Source organism: Tursiops truncatus, chromosome 3, assembly GCF_011762595.2.
Source record: "Tursiops truncatus isolate mTurTru1 chromosome 3, mTurTru1.mat.Y, whole genome shotgun sequence".
In the NCBI taxonomy this organism is placed as follows: Eukaryota; Metazoa; Chordata; class Mammalia; order Artiodactyla; family Delphinidae; genus Tursiops; species Tursiops truncatus.
The window spans coordinates 114,497,339-114,518,530 of NC_047036.1; the positions used below are offsets into that span (position 1 = coordinate 114,497,339).

The 21,192-nt window shown below is 40.1% G+C and overlaps 1 protein-coding gene across 7 annotated transcripts in view; it reads right to left on the minus strand.

Moving 5' to 3' along the window:
* KLHL3 (kelch like family member 3) overlaps nt 1–21,192 on the minus strand; it is a 111,014-nt gene that overhangs the window by 81,507 nt on the left and 8,315 nt on the right. For 5 of the 7 annotated variants that reach the window (XR_012330864.1, XM_073802560.1, XM_073802559.1 and 2 more), the window contains exons 2-3: nt 17,291–17,410; nt 1,132–1,238 (exon numbers count right to left, since the gene is read on the minus strand). Coding sequence is in view for 6 of the 7 variants with exons in the window: in XM_073802560.1 (XP_073658661.1) it covers nt 1,132–1,238; nt 17,291–17,410 (227 nt within the window). In the remaining variant the exon portion in view is untranslated. Of the gene's footprint in view, nt 1–1,131; nt 1,239–1,365; nt 1,529–17,290; nt 17,411–21,192 lie in introns of those variants that run through there. The other 2 variants (XM_073802563.1, XM_073802562.1) reach the window with 2 other exon arrangements.

Consider the following 21,192-nt stretch of genomic DNA (forward strand, 5'->3'; position numbering starts at 1 on the left):
CCCTGTCTTCATGGAACTGATACTCCAGTAAGGAGACACAGGTAAAAAATATATAAACAACCAACCAATGTGATTTTCAGATAGGGATAAATGTTATGAAAAAAATAGAATCAAGTTATGGAATAGAAAGAGACCTAGTGGGGAACTACGGCTCAGGTGGTCAGAGAGGAGGCAACATTTGATACAGGGTGAGAAGCAGCAGGTACACGAGACCCCAGAGCATGACCACCAGGAAACATGAGCATTTAGAGTGATAGTGACCACACTCAGAGGAAGCACAGGGTACAGATGAGTGTGTGGAAGAGACACCTGACCTCATCCAGCTGGCTTTCAGTCAGCAGTGATGGATACAGCACTGCCTGCACCTGGCTCAGGGGAGGTGCTGTGAGGTACTGCAGACAAGAAGCTCAGCCCATGCGTTTCAGGGAATTCAGTCTTAGAAATAATACACGTGCAATAGTTGGACAAGGCTATTTGGCATGTTCAGGAAACAGGGACTCCCTGGAAAGTTGGCAAAGGTACTGAAACTGAATGCAGATGGTGAATATACCTCTGTCTTACTCTCCCCACCCCAAGCCCCACCATCACTTCTGCCAACTCTACTGCATTCCTATAAAGGTTAGAGGAGACTCAACGTCCCTGCCTGGAAAGAACAGCTAAGGAATAATAAGACGTGGGCCAGCTAGGCCAGCCAGCCCTGGGCCAGACATCCAGAAGCCAAGTTCCACTCATTCACCGTGTGACCTCAGGCAAGTCCCTTCCTTTCTCTCAGCCTCAGGATCCCCCATCTGCAAAATGACAGCTCAGAAGCCTGGGGATGAAGCCAAGAGTCTACATGTCTAACCAGCTCCCTGACATGATTATGATGCATGACAAAGTCTGAGAATTCATAGACTATATGATGCTCCAGAGTTAACTGCAATAGGGCTGCATGCTTGACTCGCCTGGCTGAGGGCCTGTCACGGTGCTCTGCATCTCCATGGTGCAGAGCAAAGAATCTGGCACACAGGAGCTCCTCAGGGTGGGCGTCACAGCCTTCTTTCCTCCCCCCTCTCATGCCACCACCCTCAATATTCTCCCAGTGGGGCTGCAGCCCCACAACCATGGGTTATTGTTTGCCCCTCACCATACCTGTGAACATCGCACAGAAGTAGGGGCTGCAGGCTGCCAGGACCACACGGTGGGCTTCTATCTCAACATCTTCTGCCACAATTACCACGTCACACAATAGCTGTTTGCTGCAAGACACCAGTGGGAGAAAGGATGGGTCACAGCACCAATTCCCACCCCCAGCCACACAAGGGTATTTTTTCTCCCCCACCCTCCACATTCCATACTATCACCACGGTTGTCATACAGACCTACCATATCTTAAGTTAGGCAGGGAGATGGACTCATCAACTTTTCCAAGTCCCTAATAAGCCCCACATTCAGGCTTTCCTAAGGCACTCGACTCTGTAGAGATCTAACTACTGTGTAGCTGCAAATTCAGGGCTCCTTCATTTGTCTTCACATCTCTGCTCCGCAACTCCACAGGCTATGACTGAGAAAGGGGGACAGCAGTTCAAGGAGCAGTGGGAAAAGCTTTGGGCTGTTAGCTGAGTAACTGAATGAATGCCAAGGAGCATGAGCATGCCACTGAGGTGTGCCACCAGCTAGAACAGGTATTAACTCTTCCCCAAGGAGTCCACTGCCTGTGAAACACTGGTAAGAGGCCAGCCAGATCTGGAGGACTCAAGTATGTTTCTTCCCACCCAGGTTTAACACTAACATCAAAAAGACTCCGCCGGGGCTTCCCTGGTGGCGCAGTGGTTGAGAGTCTGCCTGCGGATGCAGGGGACATGGGTTCGTGCCCCGGTCCGGGAGGATCCCATGTGCCATGGAGCGGCTAGGCCCATGAGCCATGGCAGCTGAGCCTGCGCGTCCGGAGTCTGTGCTCCACGACAGAAGAGGCCACAACAGTGAGATGCCCGCTTACCGCAAAAAATAAAAATAAAAAAGACTCCGCCGGTACACACAGTGCTCCCTAAAGATCCTGGGCAAACTCCAATTACTGCAATTATTAAGAAAACTGTAACTACATTTTTACTTGTTTGTCACCCCCATACACTATGAACTTTAAAAAGGACTTGTTTACTGTTATATCCTAGACACCCGGTTGCATGCATAGCACACAGTAGGTCCCAAACTTTCACTAAATAAATAAAGGAATGAAATTTTAAATAGGATCAATCCACACTCAGAAACAGAATGAATATTTGACTACTTTGAAGACCGAAAGGGTACGACAAGCCCTATCAATCCAAGAATTTTTCCTCTACCAGCCTTTCAAGTTCTTATCCTGGCTATTATCAATACAATAGTCAACATTTTATGAGTTACATGTGCCAGGCACTGTTCTAAGCACCTTTTTTAATACATATTATTTCATTTAACCCTCTCTACAACCCTATGAAGTATGACTACTGTTATGCCCCATATTACTAAAAAAGGAAACTGAGGCCCAGAGAAGTAACTTTCCCAGGGTCATACAGAAAGGGAGCAGTGGATTCAGGATTTGAATATAAGCAGCTGAACCCAAGAACCCATGCTCTTAACTTCTATAGTATCGTGGTCACCACTAGTCCTTGCTTTAGATTGAAGCACTAGAAGTGGGAGGGAAGACAGGGAGGATAAACACATTTCAACTGTGATCCACTGGTAGTGGTTACTTAGCACACTATACTGGATTGAGAAGTCTGAGGTCATGACTGGGTTCCACGTGACAGTGATGAGATAAATATAATGAGTATGTCATGGTTAATAGATGGAAGAGAAGCTACATATTTGCTCTCCCTGGTATAGCATATTAAACCATTGCCAACTATTCAGACATTAGTCCAGGTTCACTTTTCAGAGAAATAGAGTCATACAGCCTGGGAAGGCTAGAACCACAAATGCCCTTAGAGATCACCCTATGTATGAAGTTCAGAGAGGTGGCCCAAAGCCACAGAAGCCTTACTCTTGAATCTAGTTCTGACTCCAGGTACAGTACCATAATGCCTCATGATTGGTTGACACTTAGAATGGGAAAAAACAGTAGCTAGGTTATCTCCAATGGGGAAAGGTGACCAGGAAAGGTTCAGCATATAGAATAAGGTACCAGTGAGGGGGCTTCTGGGAAGGGTGAGACCCCTGAGCACCAAGAGGCAAAACCTGGGGGTGGGACCTCATCCTGCAGTGAACAGCACACCTTACACACGAACTTTATCAGAATAAACCAGCTCAACTGGGAACAGAACTGGCTCTGCCCCAACAGGCTACAAGAACATGGACAAATTGACCCCATCAGTTTTCTCATCTTTCTTAGCTGCCTTGGGACATATACCGTGGGGACCAAATGAGATTGCAGATGCCACTTGAGAATAGGCTTGTTTAAATATGATTAAAATATATTGTAAAAATGTATTCCCAACAGTATAGACTCCGCTTGGACATTTTCATTTCTATTAAAGATTCTGGGGAGAAAACAGAGTTATCACTGCTATTTAAAAGTACAAGTAATTTTTTTTGGTAACCAGTATTTTAATAAGGAAAGTGTTGACACAGATGGGTCAGAAATGCTGAGCAAATTTTCAGTGCCAGGTGATGGGCAAGCAAATGTCAAAGTAGGATATCTTACACAAACCCAGAAGAGCTGATAATTCTTGAACAAATGGGAAAGAGACCAGAAGGAATGAGGAGTAAAGATGGAGAATCCAGTCAAGCAAATAAATGAGAGCAGCTCTGATAGGTGGGAAGTGTATCTCAAGGCCAGAGAAACTCTAACCTGGGAGAGTGACCAAGAAAAACTTGCCACAAAGTCAGGGTAGGCTTTCCCAGGTGGTGGGAAAGCCTGTCTACACACTGGAGACATCTCAGTCTCCACTATGCAGGGAAAAGGGAAGAGGCAGCTCTACAAGCACTGCATGGCTCACAAGCACTTCTAATTCCAATTACCAGAGATCCTGTGAGATCCTTTTTTCTGAAGTATCAGACACTACTCCAAAGGACAGTCTTGAGGAGAGAAAAGTAGGGCTATACACACTGTGATTTGTAGGAAATAGAGTAGAGCTGTTAGGAAGGAGCTCAGGCCCTGGAATCAAACTGACCAGGGTTCATGTCCCTTGAGTATCATAGAACTGACATGTGTTGTAAACAAGATAATGAATAGCACTAATAGTAAACATTCAGTAAATATTTATCTCTTTTCTTCCTTTTTTCCACAAAATACTTCAATCAAGATTAGAGTAAGTTTTGGACATGGTAAATTTGAGCTGCCTTTTGGACATCTAAGTGGGGCTGTCAAGTAGGCAAGTGGATACCAGGGTCTGGAGTTCAGAGGTGGGAAATAGTTAAGAAGTTGGGGGAAAGGGGAAGAACCAACAAAAGAGATGAGAAAACAGCCAGTGGGATAGGAGGAAAACCAAAAGGGTGTGATGTCCAAGAAGCCAAGTAAAGACAGGGCTACAAAAAGGAAGGAATGATCAATTGTACAAAATACTGCTGATAAGTAAGATAACATTAGGGTGGCTAGCCAGGGCAATTAGGCAAGGAAATGAAATAAAGGGCATCCAAATTGGAAAGAAAAAAATAAAACTATCTCTATTCACAAATGACATGATCTTGCACATATAAAATCCCAAGGAATCCACTAAAAAACTACTAAAATAAATAAATGAGTATAAGGAGGTTGCAGAATACAAGATCAATATACAAAAAATCAACTGTGTTTCTGTACACTTGCGGTGAACAATCCAAAAATGATATTTTTAAAATCCCATTTACAATAGCATCAAAAAGAATAAAGTACTTTAGGAATAAATTTAACAAAAAAATTCAAAACCTACACCCTAAAACTATAAAACACAGTTGAAGTAAATTAAAGACTTAAATAAGTGGAAAGACCTCCAGTGTTCATGAATTGGAAGATTAATACTGTTAAGATGGCAATTCTCCCCCAAAATGTTCTACAGATTCAATACAATTTCTATCAAACTCCCAGCTGGCTTCTTTGCAGAAAGTGACAAGCTGAGCCTAAAATTCAAATGTAAATGCAAGGTACCTAGAATGGCCAAAACAATCTTGAAAAAGAACAGAGTTGAAGAACTCAGGTTTCCCAATTTCAAAACACTACAAAGCTAAAGACAGTGTAGTAACAGCACAAGGATAGATACATAGATCAACAGAATAGAATTGAGAGTTTAAAATAAACCCTCACATTCACAGTTAATTGATTTCTGAAAAGGATGCTAAGACCATTCAACAGGGAGAGAATAATCTTTTCAACAAATGCTGCTAGGATAACTGGATATCCACATGCAAAAGAATGAAGTTGGACCCCTACCTCACACCATACACAAAAATTAACTCAAAATGGATCAAAGACCTAAATGTAAGAGCTAAAACTATAAAACTCTTAGAAGAGACATTGGGGTAAATCTTCATGACTTTGGATTAGGCAGTGGTTTGTTAGATAGGACACCAAAAGCACAAACAAAAAAAAAAGATACATTAGACATCAAAGTTTACAACTTTTGTGCTTCAGGACATCAGGAAAATGAGAAGAAAACCTACATAATGAAAGAAGAACTTTGTAAATCATATGTCTGATAAGAAGCTTGTATCTAGAATACATAAAAACTTTACAACTCAATAATAAGTAGACATATAACCCAATTTAAAATAGGCAAAGTATCTTAATAGACATTCTCCAAATAAGATACAGAAATGGCCAATGATCACATGAAAAGGTGCTCAACATCATTAGTCATCAGAGAAACGTAAATCAAAACCACAATGAGATAACTCCTCACACATACTAGGATGGTTATAATCAAAAACACAGAAAATAACAAGTGTTGATGAGGATATGGAGAAATTGGGAGCTTCATACACTGCTGATAGAAATGTAAAGTGGTACAGCTGCTGTGGAAAACAGTCTGACGGTTCCTCAAAAGGTTAAACACAGAGTTGTTATTTGACCCAGGAATCCCACTCCCAAGAGGAATAAAACATACATCCACACAAAAACTTGTACCTGAATGTTCACAGCAGCATTATTCATAATAGCCAAATGGCCTCAAATCTGTATATCCATCAATGAAATATTATTCAGGAATAAAAAGGAATGAAATACTGAGACATGCTACAGCATGAATGAACCTTGAAAACATTATGCTAAGTAAAAACTGTTAGTCACAAAAGACACATTATATGATTCCAAAATAGGCAAATCATAAAGACAGAAAGATTAGAGGTTGTCTAGTACTGGGAGGTGAGTGAATAGGGATAACAGGGGGATTACTGCTAAAGTATACAGGGGATGAAAATATTCTAAAATTGATTGATGGTTGCCCAATTCTGTGAATATAATAAAAGCCATTAAATTGTACACTTTAAATGGGTGAATTGTATGGTATATGAATTATATCTTGATGAAGCTGTTACCAAAAAAAGAAAAACAGCATATACATCTGCAAAAAATGAAAATTCTAAATCGAAAAGATATATGCACCCCAATGTTCATAGCAGCAGTATTCACAATAGCCAAGACATGGAAGCAACCCAAGTGTCCAGATGATTGGCTTAAGAAGATGTGATACACACACACACACACACACACACACACACACAATGGTATACTGCCCAGCAATAAAAAAGAATGAAAAATCTCCATTTGCAGCAACACGGATGGACCTAGAGAATACTATGCTTAGTGAAATAAGTCAGACAGAGAGAGACAAATACTATATCACTTACATATGAAATCTAAAAAATAATACAAATGAATGTATATACAAAACAGAAACAGACTCACAGACATAGAAAACAAATTTATGGTTACCAAAGGGGAGGGGCAAATCAGGAGTATGGTATTAAAAGATATAAACTACTATACATAAAAGAGATAAGCAACAAAGATTTACTGTACAGCACAGGAAATTATACTCAATATCCTGTAGTAACCTATAATGGAATATAATCTGAAAAAAAATGAATCAGTATGCTGTACACTTGAAGCTAACACAATATTGTAAATCAACTATGCTTCAATTTTAAAAAGTTATACTAAAAGCAAGAAGGAATAAAAATTTTAAAGGCTAAAAAAAAATGATACACTTCAAAAGAAAAGAAAAACAAAAAGCAGTGTGCTAAAATGGCTCGTTACTAGTAATAAAGCCATACTGGAAAACAATCTAAAAAAAAGATGAAGCAGAGAACTTTTTGCAATGGAGAAATGAGAGATTCAAACTGTAAAGATAAGATAGAAGATTGTCGCTCCTTTTCAGGCCTGGTGAGGGGGTGCTATTCCAACAAGGACCACGTGCCCACTTGCTGGTTGGCTGGTAAGTCAGGAGACAAAGAGCCATTAGGGCTCTGCTGCCCAGAAGCAGCTGTTGGTCTGACCAGAGCAGAGCGAGGAAGTGCAAAAGGAGGAGGAAAGCTGGTTGGTTACCATGTCAGCAGCCCATTTTCTACAATGCAAGTATAAAGAACAGGAAACATGTGAATTGTGTGATTCATAAATTGCAAAGAACATGTGTGCTTGAACTAAAATAGCTTAAAATTGAGGGAGGGGAATGTGAAAATAATGCAAGAAATAACCCTAGGTCCCTGGAATATCAGGTAACATTTCATTAGCCTGACCCCTGAATGGCAAGGTGCTTCACCCTGGCCTTCATCAAAACAAAGTATGCCTCTCTCCAGTTCCCATTAAACTCACCCAAATCAATAAAGTGTCTATTCAGGCCCCCTTTCTCTCCCTGCCTCCCCCATTCCACGCTAGTTTTTTAAGTTAGCCATTTAAATACCTTAGAATTTGATATAGTCTTTGAACACCACTAGAATGCAAGCAAGATTGAGGGCAAGACTTTGTCTCACCTACTGCCATAGGCCTGAAGCAAAAAATTGCCATCAGGGGACTTCCCTGGTGGTCCAGTGGTAAAGAATCCGCCTTGCTATGCAGGGGACACAGGGTCGATCCCCGGTCGGGGAACTAGGATCCCACATGCCGCAGGGCAACTAGGCCTGCGTGTCAGAACTACTGAGCTCGCGCGCCTCAATTAGAGCCACCGTTCCACAAACTACAGAGCCCAGGCATCCTGGAGCCTGCGTGCCACAACTAGAGAAGAGAAAACCTGCACACCACAACTAGAGGGAAGCCCACACACCACAACCGCAACAAAAGATCCCGCGTGCCGCAACTAAGATCCGACGCAGCCAAAAATAAATTAAATAAATAAATAAAGATATCTTTTTTAAAAAATCGCCATCATAATAACAGCTGACACAGAATGTTCACTATGTTGCAAGGACTCATAAAATATCTAAGGAATAGCTATTATTATTATTATGCAACATGCTGTTTAAATTAGCAATTCTACTTCTAGGAATTAATTCTATAGAAATAATTGTAAATATGCACAAGTACTTAACAACAGTAATATATGTGCTGTCACTGTTCTAAGCACTTAACTTATTAATCCTCTTAACAAGCCAGCAAGACTGGAACTATTATTAGCCCCATTTTATGGTTGACAAAAGTGAGGTTGGGGATATTAAAGAACTTGCCCAGGTTCACAGCTAGTCAGCACTGGAGCCAAGATTTGAAACCAGGCTGCCTGGCTCCAGAGTCTGTGCTTGTGACCACTGTGCTATCCTGCTCCACACATAACCACTGCAGGTATTATTTATTTGAGGGATTGGAAAACCTAGACACCCAAAAACAGGGAAGTGTTTTAAAAAAAACAAAAATAGAATATCATGCATCCACTTAAAATGAAGTTGTAGAACAGTAACACAAAAAATTTGTTCAACATAATGTTAAGAATAAAAATCTGGTTGAACACATATACTACTATATATAAGACAGATAAACAAGGACCTACTGTATAGCACAGGGCACTCTACCTAATATTCTGTGATAACCTATATGAGAAAAGAATCTAAAAAGAATGAATATATGTATATGTATAACTGAATCACTTCGCTGTACACATGAAACTAACACAACATTGTCAATCAACTGCACTCCAATAAAATTAAAATATTTTTTAAATAAATAAAATAAAAATCACCCATAGGAAAAAAAATCTGGTTGAGACATACATATTAAAGAAAAAAAAGATCTCCTAAGGGTTAACAATGGTTAGCACTGTGACTTTTTGCTCACCTGTATTTTCTAAATGTTCTATAATATATTCTTTTTACAAAAAATTTACAAAATTTACAAATTTTTAAAGAAAAATTTAAAGGTTTTAATTTAAAAATGAAAGGGAAATCCATGTCTAAACCTGAACTAAAATTTTCCCAACCAAAACATAAACAGATTGTGGTCCATTTGAAAAAATCAAAATCAATTTGAAAAAATCAAAAGGAAGAACAAGACTGTGATGGTTAATATTATATGTCAACTTAACCAGGCTAACTGATGCCCAGATAGCTGATAAAATATTATTTGTGGGTGTGTCTGCAAAGGTTTCTCTAGAGGAGATTAGCCTTTGAACTGGTAGACTGAGAAAAGAAGATCTCTTGCACCAATGTAGGTGGGCATCATCCAATCCACAGAGGGCTTGAAAAAGGTGGAGGAAGGGTGAATTCTCTCTTTCTCTTCTTGAGCTATACTGGCCATCTTCTCCTGCCCTCAGACATCGAAGCTCTTGGTTCTTGGGCCTTTGGACTGCAAGACATACTCCACTGGCTCTTGTTTCTCAGGCCTTCAGATTTGGACTGAATTATACCACTGGCTCTCCTGGTTCTCCAGCTTGTAGACAGCAGATTGTGGCAATTCTCGTCCTCCACAATCATGTGAGTTAAACTCCTATAATAAATCTCCTCTTACATATCTGTGTCTATATATCTGGTTTTCCAGAGAAACAGAAGCAATAATATATATAAATAATATAATAATAATAGATATATAAATAGATATATTATTGGTTCTGTTTCTCTGAAAAACCCTGACTCATACAAAGATGATTCACTTAAATTTCAGCAAAGGACCAGTGTTTTCCAAAATAAGTTTCACAGAACACTCGGTCTATCCATAACAACAACAACCAAAGAGAATTCAAAACCATGTGGGAAACCCTCAGTTAGACAAGTTTATTGTACGACTTCTTAGAGATTTTAATATGCGTATATATATTATGAATCTCAGGGGGTGGGTATAGCAGTTTTATATAACATTTTTCAAACTCATTTTGTTACAGATCTCTTTTTTCCCCACAGAGCATCTTGAGGAAATGTTCCTCAGAACAGCCTTGGCAAACGCTGACTTATACAAAAGAGAAGCAGCAGGACTGTTGGAGGAGGTTAAATCCAAGTTGATGCTTTTGAAGAAAGATGCAAAAATGTGGTAACTTGCAAAAGAAGGAACAGACATAACAGGATTTTTTTTAGGTATTTAAGAAAAAGAAAAAATGCTAATAATATAAAGTGAGGGTTCGGGGAATTCTGTGTGCATGTCTATTTCCTGAGCTCTACCTTTAAGCAGTTACTACAGTTGGCTAAAGCAGGCAGTCTTTTCCCCCCAGTTTTATTGAGCTATAATTGACATATAACATTGTGTACGTTTAAAGCGTATAATGTGATGATTTGACATATATTGTGAAATAATTACCACAGTAAGGTAATACATCTATCATCTCACATAGTTACCATTTTTTTTTGTGGTGAGAACATTTAAGATCTACTCTCTTAGCAACTTTCAAGTATGCAATACAGTACTGCTAACTATAGTCACCACATCGTACATTAGATCCCCAGAACTTATTCCTCTTAAAACTGGAGGTTTGTACCCTCTGACCAACATCTCCCATTTCCCACAACCCCCAGTCCCTGACAACCACTAACCTATTCTCTTTCTGTGAGTTCGGCTTTTTTAGATTTCACATATAAATGGGATCATACAGTCTTTGTCTTTCTCTGTCTGACTTACTTCACTGAATACAATGCCCTCGAGGTTCATCCATGTTGTTGCAAATGACAGGATTTCCTCTTTTTATGGCTGAATAATATTCCAGTGTGTATATATACCACATCTTCTTTATCCATTCATCCACTGACCAGCAGTTAGGTTGTGTTCATGTCTTGGCTACTGTGAATAATGCTGCAATGAACATGGGAGTGCAAATATCTCTTCGAGATGGTGATTTCATTTCCTTCAGATATATGCCCAGACATGTGACTGCTACATTGTAGAGCAGATCAATTTTTTTTAATTCGTTTATTTAATTTTTGGCTGCATTGTATCTTCACTGCTGCATGCGGATTTTCTCTAGTTGCTGAGAGCGGGGGCTACTCTTTGTTGTGGTGTGTAGGCTTCTCACTGCGGTGGCTTCTCTTGTTGCAGAGCATGGGCTCTAGGCGTACGGGCTTCAGTAGTTGTGGCGCACAGGCTTCAGCAGTTGTGGCTCACAGGCTCTAGAGCGCAGGCTCAGTAGTTGTGGTACACGGGCTCAGTTGCTCCGCGGCATGTGGGATCTTCCCAGACCAGGGCTCGAACCCATGTCCCCTGCAGTAGCAGGCAGATTCTTAACCACTGCGCCACCAGGGAAGCCCACAGATCAATTTTTAATTTTTTGAGGAATCTCCATATTGTTTTCCATAGTGGCTGTACCAATTTCCATTCCTACCAATAGCACACAAGTGTTCCCTTTTCTCCACAGCCTCACAAGCACTTGTTATCTCTTGTGTGTTTGTTTTGTTTTGTTTTGTTTTGTTTTGCGGTACGTGGGCCTCTCCTGTTGCGGAGCACAGGCTCCAGACACGCAGGCTCAGCGGCCATGGCTCATGGGCCTAGCCGCTCTGCGGCATGTGGGATCTTCCTGGACCGGGGCACGAACCCACGTCCCCTGCATCGGCAGGCAGACTCTCAACCACTGCGCCACGAGGGAAGTCCTCTTGTGTGTTTTTTATTTGTCTGTTTTTGTTTGTTTGTTTGATAATAGCCATTCTAACAGGTGTGTGATACCTTATTGTGATTTTGATTTGAATTTCCCTGATGATTAGTGATGTTGATCCCCATTCCATGCACCTGTTGGCCATTTGGGTATCTTCTTTGCAAAAATGTTTATTGAGGTCCTTTGCCCATTTTTAATCATTTTTTTCTACTGAGTTCTAAGCATTCCTTGTATGTTTTGGATATTAACCCTTCATAAGATTTATGGTTTGCCAGTATTTTCTCCCTTTCATAGGTTGCCTTTTCATTTTGTTGATGATTTCCTTTGCTGTGAAGGAGCTTTTCAGTTTGATGAAGTCCCACTTGTTTATTTTTTTCCCCTGTTTTCTTCCAGGAGTTTTATGGTTTCAGGTCTTAACATTTAGGTCTTTAATCCATTTTGAGTTAATTTTTGTGAGTGGTGTAAGATAGGAGTCCAATGTCATTCTTTCACATGTGGATGTCCAGTTATCCTAACACCATTGGATGAAAGACTATCCTTTCCCCATTAAGTATTCTTGGCTCCTCTGTCAAATAGTAGTTGACCATATACATGTGGGTTTATTTCTGGACTCTCAATTCTGTTCCACTGGTCTACATGTCTATACCATACTGTTCTGATTACCATAGTTTTGTCATATACAGTTGACCCTTGAACAACATGGGGGTTAGGGGAGCAAACTCCTCCTTCCCCACGCAGTCGAAAATCCACATATAACTTTTCCATATCCACAATTCCACATCCAGGATTCAACCAACCACAGATAGTGTAGTACAATAGCAGTTAATGAAAAAAATCCAGGTAAGGGGACCCTTGCAGTTCAAACCCATGTTGTTCAAGGGCCGATTGTAGTTTGAAATCAGAGAGTGTGATGTCTCCAAACTTTGCTCTTCTTTTACAAGATTGCTTTGGCTGTTTAGGTTCTTTTGTGGTTCCATACAAATTTTAGGATTGTTTCTTCTATTTCTGTGAAAACTGCCATTGGAATTTTGATAGGGATTGCACTGAATCTACAGATGGCTTTGGGGAGTATGGACATTTTAACAATATTAATTCTCTCAATCCATGAGTATGGGATATCTTTCCATTTATCTGTGTCTCTTCTTCAATTTCTTTCATCAATGTCTTATGGTTTTCAGTGTACAGATCTTTCACCTTCTTGGTTAAATTTATTCCTAATATTTTATTGCTTTGACACTATTGTAAATGAGATTGCTTTATTTCTTTTTCAGATAGTTTGTTACTGTATAGAAATGAAACTGACTTTTGTATGTTGATTTTGTATCCTGCAACTTTACCAAATTTGTTTTTAAGTTCTAACAGCTTTTTGGTGGAGTGTTTTAGGGTTTTTTATATATAGGATCATGTTATCTGCAAACAGAGATGATTTTACTTCTTCTTTTCTAATTTGGATGGCTTTTATTTCTTTTTCTTGCCTAACTGCTCTGGCGAGAACTTCCAGTACTATGTTCAAAAAGAAGTGAAAGTGGGCACCCTTGTCTTTTTCCTGACCTCAGAGAAAAAAGCTTTCAAACTTTCACCATTATGATGTTAGCTGTGGGTTTGTCATACAGGGCTTTTAACATGTTGAGGTATGATCCTTCTATACCCAATTTGTTGGGAGTCTTTTATTATGAAAGGATGTTGAATTTTGTCAAACAGCTTTTCTGCATCTATTGAAAGGATCTTATGATTTTTATCCTTCATTCTATGAATGTGGTGTATCATATTTATTGATTTCATTATCTTGAACCACCCTTGCATCCCAGAGATAAATCTCACTTGATCATGGTATATGATCCTTTTATCAGATCATACTTTACCAGATCATACATATACTGTTTGCTAGAATTTTGTTGAGAATTTTTGCATCAATATTTATCAGGGATATTGGCCTACAGTTTTCTTTTCTTATAGTGTCCTTAGCTGGCTTTGGTATCAGGGTAATGCTGGTAATGAGTTTGGGATTATTCCCTCCTCCTCAAGTTTTGGGAAGAGTATGAGAAGGACTAGTGTTAATTATTCTTTGAAAGTTTGGTAGAATTCACCAGTGAAACCATCTGGTCATGCTTTTCTTTGTCGAGAGATTTTTGATTACCAATCCAATCTCCTTAATCATTACTGGTTTGATCAGATTTTCTACTTCTTGATCCAGTCTTCATAGTTTATATGTTTCAAGGAATTTATCCATTTCTTCTAGGTTATCCAATTTGTTGGTATATAATTCTTCATAGTGGCCTCTTGTAATGATTTGTCTTTCTGTGATAACAGTTGTAACGTCTCCTTTTTCATTTATAATTGTAAGTCCTCTCTCTTTTTATCTTGGTTAGTTTAGCTAAAGATTTGTCAATTTTGTTTATCTTTTCAAAGAAACAGCTCTTAGTTTCATTGATTTTTTTCCTATTGTCTTTCTAGTCTCTATTTCATTTTATCTAATCTTTATTATTTCTTTCCTTCTGCTAAATTTGATCTTAGATTGAACTTCTTTTTCTAATTCCTCGAGGTGTAAAGTTAGGTTGTTTATTTGGAGACCTGAAGTCTTAAATCAGACAAAGGACACAAGCCATACTCAAGGGAACTAAATGAGGAACTTCAACAGTGTCTAGGGAACACAACACAAATTCTTTAGTGACAAAAGAGAATTAGGATTGAACGTTAGCACTGCCCACTGCCTAAAACAACTATGGATGGAGCTTCTAGGAAATCTGGCAGGAAGCCTAATAAAAATTGATCAGTAAGGCTTCCCTGGTTGCACAGTGGTTAAGAATCTGCCTGCCAATGCAGGGGACATGGGTTCGAGCCCTGGTCCGGGAAGATCCCACATGCCGCACAGCAACTAAGCTCATGCACCACAACTACTGAGCCTGTGCTCTAGAGCCTGTGCTCCACAACAAGAGAAGCCACCGCAAGGAGAAGCCCATGCACCACAACGAAGAGCAACTTGCCGCATCTAGAGAAAGCCTGTGCACAGCAAAGAAGACCCAACGCAGCCAAAAATAAAATTAATTAATTAAAAATTTTTTGATCAGTAGGGCATAAGACAAGTCTAATTTAACTTGGTTTTTAATGCCAAAGACTAGGCCTTGCAGAAAGGAGAAATGAGTAAATGAATATAGAATTTTTGTTTACAAGTAGTTTAAGCCCCTACCCAAAACACATACCTTCAGCTATATGTGCTTTTGCTCATGCCATTTTCTCTGGCTGGAAGACTTCCCCCTAACCTTACCACTTTTCATTTCTCTAACTCTTACTTGTTCTTCATAATTTAGCTCAAGCACCTTCCCCTTTAGGAAGTGTCCTCCAAAGTTGCGGTTTGACACGCTTGCTTTCACGACACCCTTAAAGAAACTAACAATTATTGCATACCTACCACCTGGCAGGCACCTGATGCAGTTTTCCTTCATAACACCTATTTGCACTGTAGAAAGACCATTTTTATTGACTTACTATCATTTTTTACCTTGTACCCTCACCCACGCATCCCAGAGCCTAGCCAGTATGTCTGGGCATCTTTGGTGGATAACTCAAAGCTCCTATGAAGTACAAGGTGCTAGAGATTAAAATGATTCAGAAGTTGCCCCTGCCCTCAGGGAGCGCATGAACTACAAAGAGGGTATAAACAGTTACAACTCACAATAGGATGAAATATGCAGTAAATAATGGCATGGGCACAACAGAAACATGAAAAGATGCTCAACATCACTAATTATTAGAGAACTGCAAATCAAAACCACAATGAGGCATCACCTCACACCAGTCAAAATGGCCATCATCAAAAAATCTACAAACAATAAATGCTGGAGAGGGTGTGGAGAAAAGGGAACCCTCTTGCACTGTTGGTGGGAATGTAAATTGGTGCAGCCACTATGGAGAACAGTATGAAATTTCCTTAAAAAAAATAAAAATAGAGCTACCATATGATCCAGCAATCCCATTCCTGGGCATATATCTGGAAAAGATGAAAACTCTAATTCAAAAAGATACACGCACCCCAATGTTCATTGCAGCACTATTTACAATAGCCAAGATATGGAAGCAACCTAAATGTCCATTGACAGATGAAGTAAAGAAGATATGGTATATATATACCATATATATATATGATATAGATATAGATATAGATATACACCATCATTTTTTACATATATATATATATAAATATATATATAACGGAATACTACTCAACCATAAAAAAGAATGAAATAATGCCATTTACAGCAACATAGATGGACCTAGAGATTATCATACTAAGTGAAGTAAGTCAGACAGAGAAAGATAAATATCACATGATATCACTTATATGTGGACTCTAAACTAATGATCCACATGAACTTATTTACAAAAGAGAAATAGACTCACAGACATAGAAAACAAACTTATGTCTACCAAAGGGCAAAGGGTGGGGGAGAGACAAATTAGGAGTTTGGGATTAACAGATACATACTACTATATATAAAATAGATAAACAAGATTTACTGTACAGTACATGGAACTATATTCAATATCTTGTAATAATCTATAATGGAAAAGAATCTGAAAAAGAATATATATATATAACTGAATCACTTTGCTGTACACCTGAAACTATCACAACATTGTAAATCAATAATTTATTGTATTTCAATAAAAAAGATAACAAATAATGCCATGGGCAAAGGAAGCTTCTGAGCTCTCTGATAAAGAAGAGATTGTATGCACAGCCTTCGTACAGAAAAACATGTTCAGTGCCCTGAGCCTGTCTTGCAAAAATGCTCAGCAAACATGCACATTGGTCTTACAAATAGCCTGCATACCGCTCACTGTTTAGCTCAGTGAGGATGAGTGCTTCTGCATTTCATTTCTCTCTTTATAGAGTTAAACTGCATTTTAGAAGCTAGGTATTCTTCCATTCATGTGGTTGTCTTGACAAAGACAAAAGTTCAGACCAAAGCATGAGAGAGGGAGGCCCAAATAAAATGCCTGGCATCCACAATCTTTAATCTGCAATTGTGTGTAGGTGTTGCAATCATTCTATTACTGGCCTTCATGCAGCTGGTTCAGTTGGAAATCAAGTTTATGAACAGAACTGCTGTAACCAAAATGGATTTTTTTCCCCAGTGATTAAGCACTGAAACAATAGGTGTTAAATAAATACAAAGGAAAGAGAGAAATTTGAGGAAGCCATTCTGTCTCTATCAGAGTTTGAAAGGGAAAGCCAAGTGACAAGTGTGGGTGAGGAAGAGTCAGACTTCACTAGCTGGTGGTGTTCTGACCTCTGTTCTCAGTCCCTGATGACGCGCACCCAGCAAGTTCCTTCCAAAAGGGCACGAGCAAAATAGGAAAAGTACCTCCGCAGTTCATTCATAACCTTGAACGCCTTCCCCATGTGGGCAGGGTTGACAGTAATCGTCCTCTGGTTCTTTTCGTCATCCCCAGCCTGTATTGGGGGCTGGGAGCTCAGCTTGATGCTGTGAACAGGAAGGGAGTGGGAAGCAAAAGAGAGGATCACATGTTGGTAAACTCGTTCATCCAACTGCCACAAACCCATGCATTTGCCCACCCACCAGGGGCATCTCTGTCAGCCTGTTCTCTTCACCACAGACCCAGCAGGGAAGGAAATCACTGGGTCAGGAATTTCTTCAGGATCTTCCAGTGCAAAATGCACCCCTCAGAAAATGTACCCCTCAGATCCGAGCTCAGCTTCTTCCATCAAGCACAGGTGTAACTTTGTGGGAGGTCCTTATCCTCCATCTCTCCATCCCTAAAAGGGTAGGGGGTGAGGAGAGATTAAGCACTATACCACTCACTTCACAGGGATGTTGGTTCATTCAACGAACATTTAAAGGAGTTTACTATGTGCCAAGCACTGTATTTAAATTCAAGAGAAACACAACAATAAGGAAATCACAGACCTTGCTTTCACAAAGCTTAGAGTTCAGTGACAGAGAAAGCCAGGAAAACATTTCTCAGAAGCACAAAGGATAGGCAACTATCCCAGTGCTGGCAGGTTAAGGAAAAACTTACTAGAAGCTGAGGAAAAACAGAAGTCTTAAGGAAGAGCAGAAATTAGCCAGGTAAAAAGGACGATGGGAAACAGCAGAGGAAACAATATGAACAAAGACCCAGAGAAAAGGAGTCAAGTATGTTCAAAGCACTGGAAGTTCAGTAAAACTAAAGAAGAGTATCAAGAGAAAAGCCTAGAAGACTGATCAGTCTTTTAAGTGTCATAAACAAAGCTAAGGAGTTTGGATTTCATTCTAAAACAATGAGAAGCCATCAGAGTTTTAAGCAAAGAAGTGGAGCAGGAAGTAGGTGAACACATTTGTGCTTTAGAAAGATCACATTGGCTACAGTGTGGAGAACAGTGGCACAAGAGTGAAAGCTTCGGCGAAACCATAATCCCATAGAAAGACAAGGGATTGTAATTGTTATATAAAGACTAGCTATGTGGCCTAAATGAGCAGGTGGTGACTAGCAAGAGCCACCCATAATCTCAAAGCCCTCTATACCAAAGACAAAACACTCAAATTCCTATGGGATGCCAGCCAGATGCCCAATCACTCCTGAGCAACAAGTCTCAACTTGATGGTGGGGTGGGAAAGAAGAATCCAAAAAATGAGCAAGGAAAGGACCTTCTCCCCAAACTGGTAAAACTATTCAGCTCCAAGTCAAGCCCAGGACATTGCAGTTAGGTCTCTTTGGACCAGGTTAAGCTCTGCTTTGCTAGTAGAAAAACAGAACCTTCTCCACTTGTGTAGATTTGGGGACCCACAGTTCACTCCAACTCTAAGACACTGAGAGTAGCTTCCTTTGCCTTCCCCTAGTGGGCCTCCATTGATGCTACCACCTAGTCTTGCAAACTGGCTCAAGATAGGCGTTGCTATGGTTAAGAAAAAGTTCCGGAGACCTGAGAGTCTCTCTCAATTTCACACTGGGATTGGTAACCACTGGAACATTCCAATATAACCAGCATGCCAGACCCACAGCTTGTCTGACCAGGACAGATGCCTCTTCTGGCTTCCTTCCCACTTTCACTTCAGCATGAAAATGTAAGCTACAGACCTCTGAACTTGGGGACTGCCTGCATTCAGGGTGCAAAGAAGTTAGCTAAGCACAGTATGATAAATATCAAGACAGGTGATTAGAATCATGTGTTTAAAAAGGTGAAGAAAATCTCAAAACAGAGAATGTTATCAAGGAAGGGGAGAACCCAGTAAAGATAAAAAACTTCATATTAAAAATCCCACAAGTTGGGCTTCCCTGGTGGCGCAGTGGTTGAGAGTCCACCTGCCGATGCGGGGGACACGTGTTCATGCCCCGGTCCGGGAAGATCCCGCATGGCGCGGTGCGGCTGGGCCCGTGAGCCGTGGCCGCTGGGCCTGCGCGTCCAGAGCCTGTGCTCCGCAACGAGAGAGGCCACAACAGTGAGAGGCCCGCGTACCACAAAAAAAAAAAAAAAAACCCACAAGTATAATTTCTTTTGTAGTTAGTGTCCTTCCCTACTCCATGCCAGACAGATATAAATTTCTATTTTATACCAAAGGTTTAACATTTTTGCTTTTGATATTTAAGCCCTTATTTTATCTGATGTTGATTTTTATGTCACTATATTAAATAATGGATCTAATTTTTTCCTGTAAGTTCCATTTATTGAATACTTCTTTTTCCCACTCACCTGTTATGCCACCTTTAGTCATATATCACAGAATGTTGAACATAAAGTGTGCTAATGAATATTCCTGTCATCTTCCTGCTTTTAAAAAAGATGTTTGTAGTGTTTCCTCACTGTGTGTTAATTTTAGGATTCCTGCAGATGGCCTTTATCAAATTAAGAAAACTCCCTTGTGTTTTATTTTTTAATCATAAAGTTAAACTGAATTTTATCAAATGTTTTTGTGAATCTAATGAGATGATCATACGTATTTTTCCCCTTAATCTTTCAATGTCGTATATGACATGTATTTTCTAATACTACACTATACTTGCATTCCTGGAGTAAATTTAGAAACTGTAAAACACTGCACAAATATTCATTACAAATGTTGTCTTCAAACTGTAGAGAGACTTAAAAGACAGGAAGAGAAAACATAATCTGGTACTGATCAGGAACAACTGAAGGTTTCTGACAGAGAACTAATAAGATTAGAGCTCATAAAAGCCCAGGGGACAGAAATTATTAGTTCTATTTTACATATATGGAAGAGATGTAGACGAAACAGAGCCATTTTGGAAGCACTGACAACCACCTCCACTGTGACTAGTAACTGGGAAGCTTGCTCTCCCTTGTTGTGCTGGACTTTGCACTTTCCAGACTTCCAGAATGGTCCAGGGAGTTAAGTTTTGCCTCCTCTATGAAGCCCTTTGAATACTTCAGTCCTAAGTGATCTCTGCCTTCCCTAAACCACTGCAGTATTTCTGGCCTGTAACTCAGTTGGCACATAGGACACTGACCTGTGTTTGAGTACCTTTTCATAGCACATATTTAGCCACCCAGCCCCCTCATGCTAGATTCGACATTCCTGGTGAGCAAGGACTGTGTGTCCAAGGACTCTCATACGGCCTAGCCTTCCCAGCGTAGGGCCATGCCCACAGCAAGTCTTCATTACATCATTCTCATCAATGAACTCTGATCTGAAGAACTCTCACTGTCCCCACAGTGGTAGAGAGCACAGCAGAAAGGGATGGTCTGCCCCAACCACTGCCCCCAACCCAACAATTTAAAAAAATGAAAGTAGAGCTGGTCTTCAGAGTTAAACTACAAATCAATACACACAAACTATTAATTATAGAAGTTATACATAAACTCTAAACATCAGGCCCTCTTCATGGCACACCACCTCCCACAGCCTTTTCTCCCACCCTCCCCTCTCCTCTAAAGTCCAGAGCCATATATCCAGTGTCTGAATCAACTCCGCTACTTAGATATTCACAGTAACTTATACTCAACTTATGCTCCCCACCCTCCCTCAAGCCTACTCTTCTATCTATATTCTCGATCCCAGAGGTATAACCAACTACCCACTCACCTATCCAAGAAACTGGGATATCATCCTCGATATCTTCTTCCCTCCCTCTCTCTCTCTCACTTCACAAATAACCACAAGTCCCATCGGTCCTAGGTCCTTTACTATCTCTCCACCCCATTCCCTTCTCACGGTCACTGCTACCACGACTTCAGTCCAGGCCATCAAGATCTCTCACCTGGGCTACTACAGTAACTTCCTCACAGACTCCAGAATGATCTTTACAG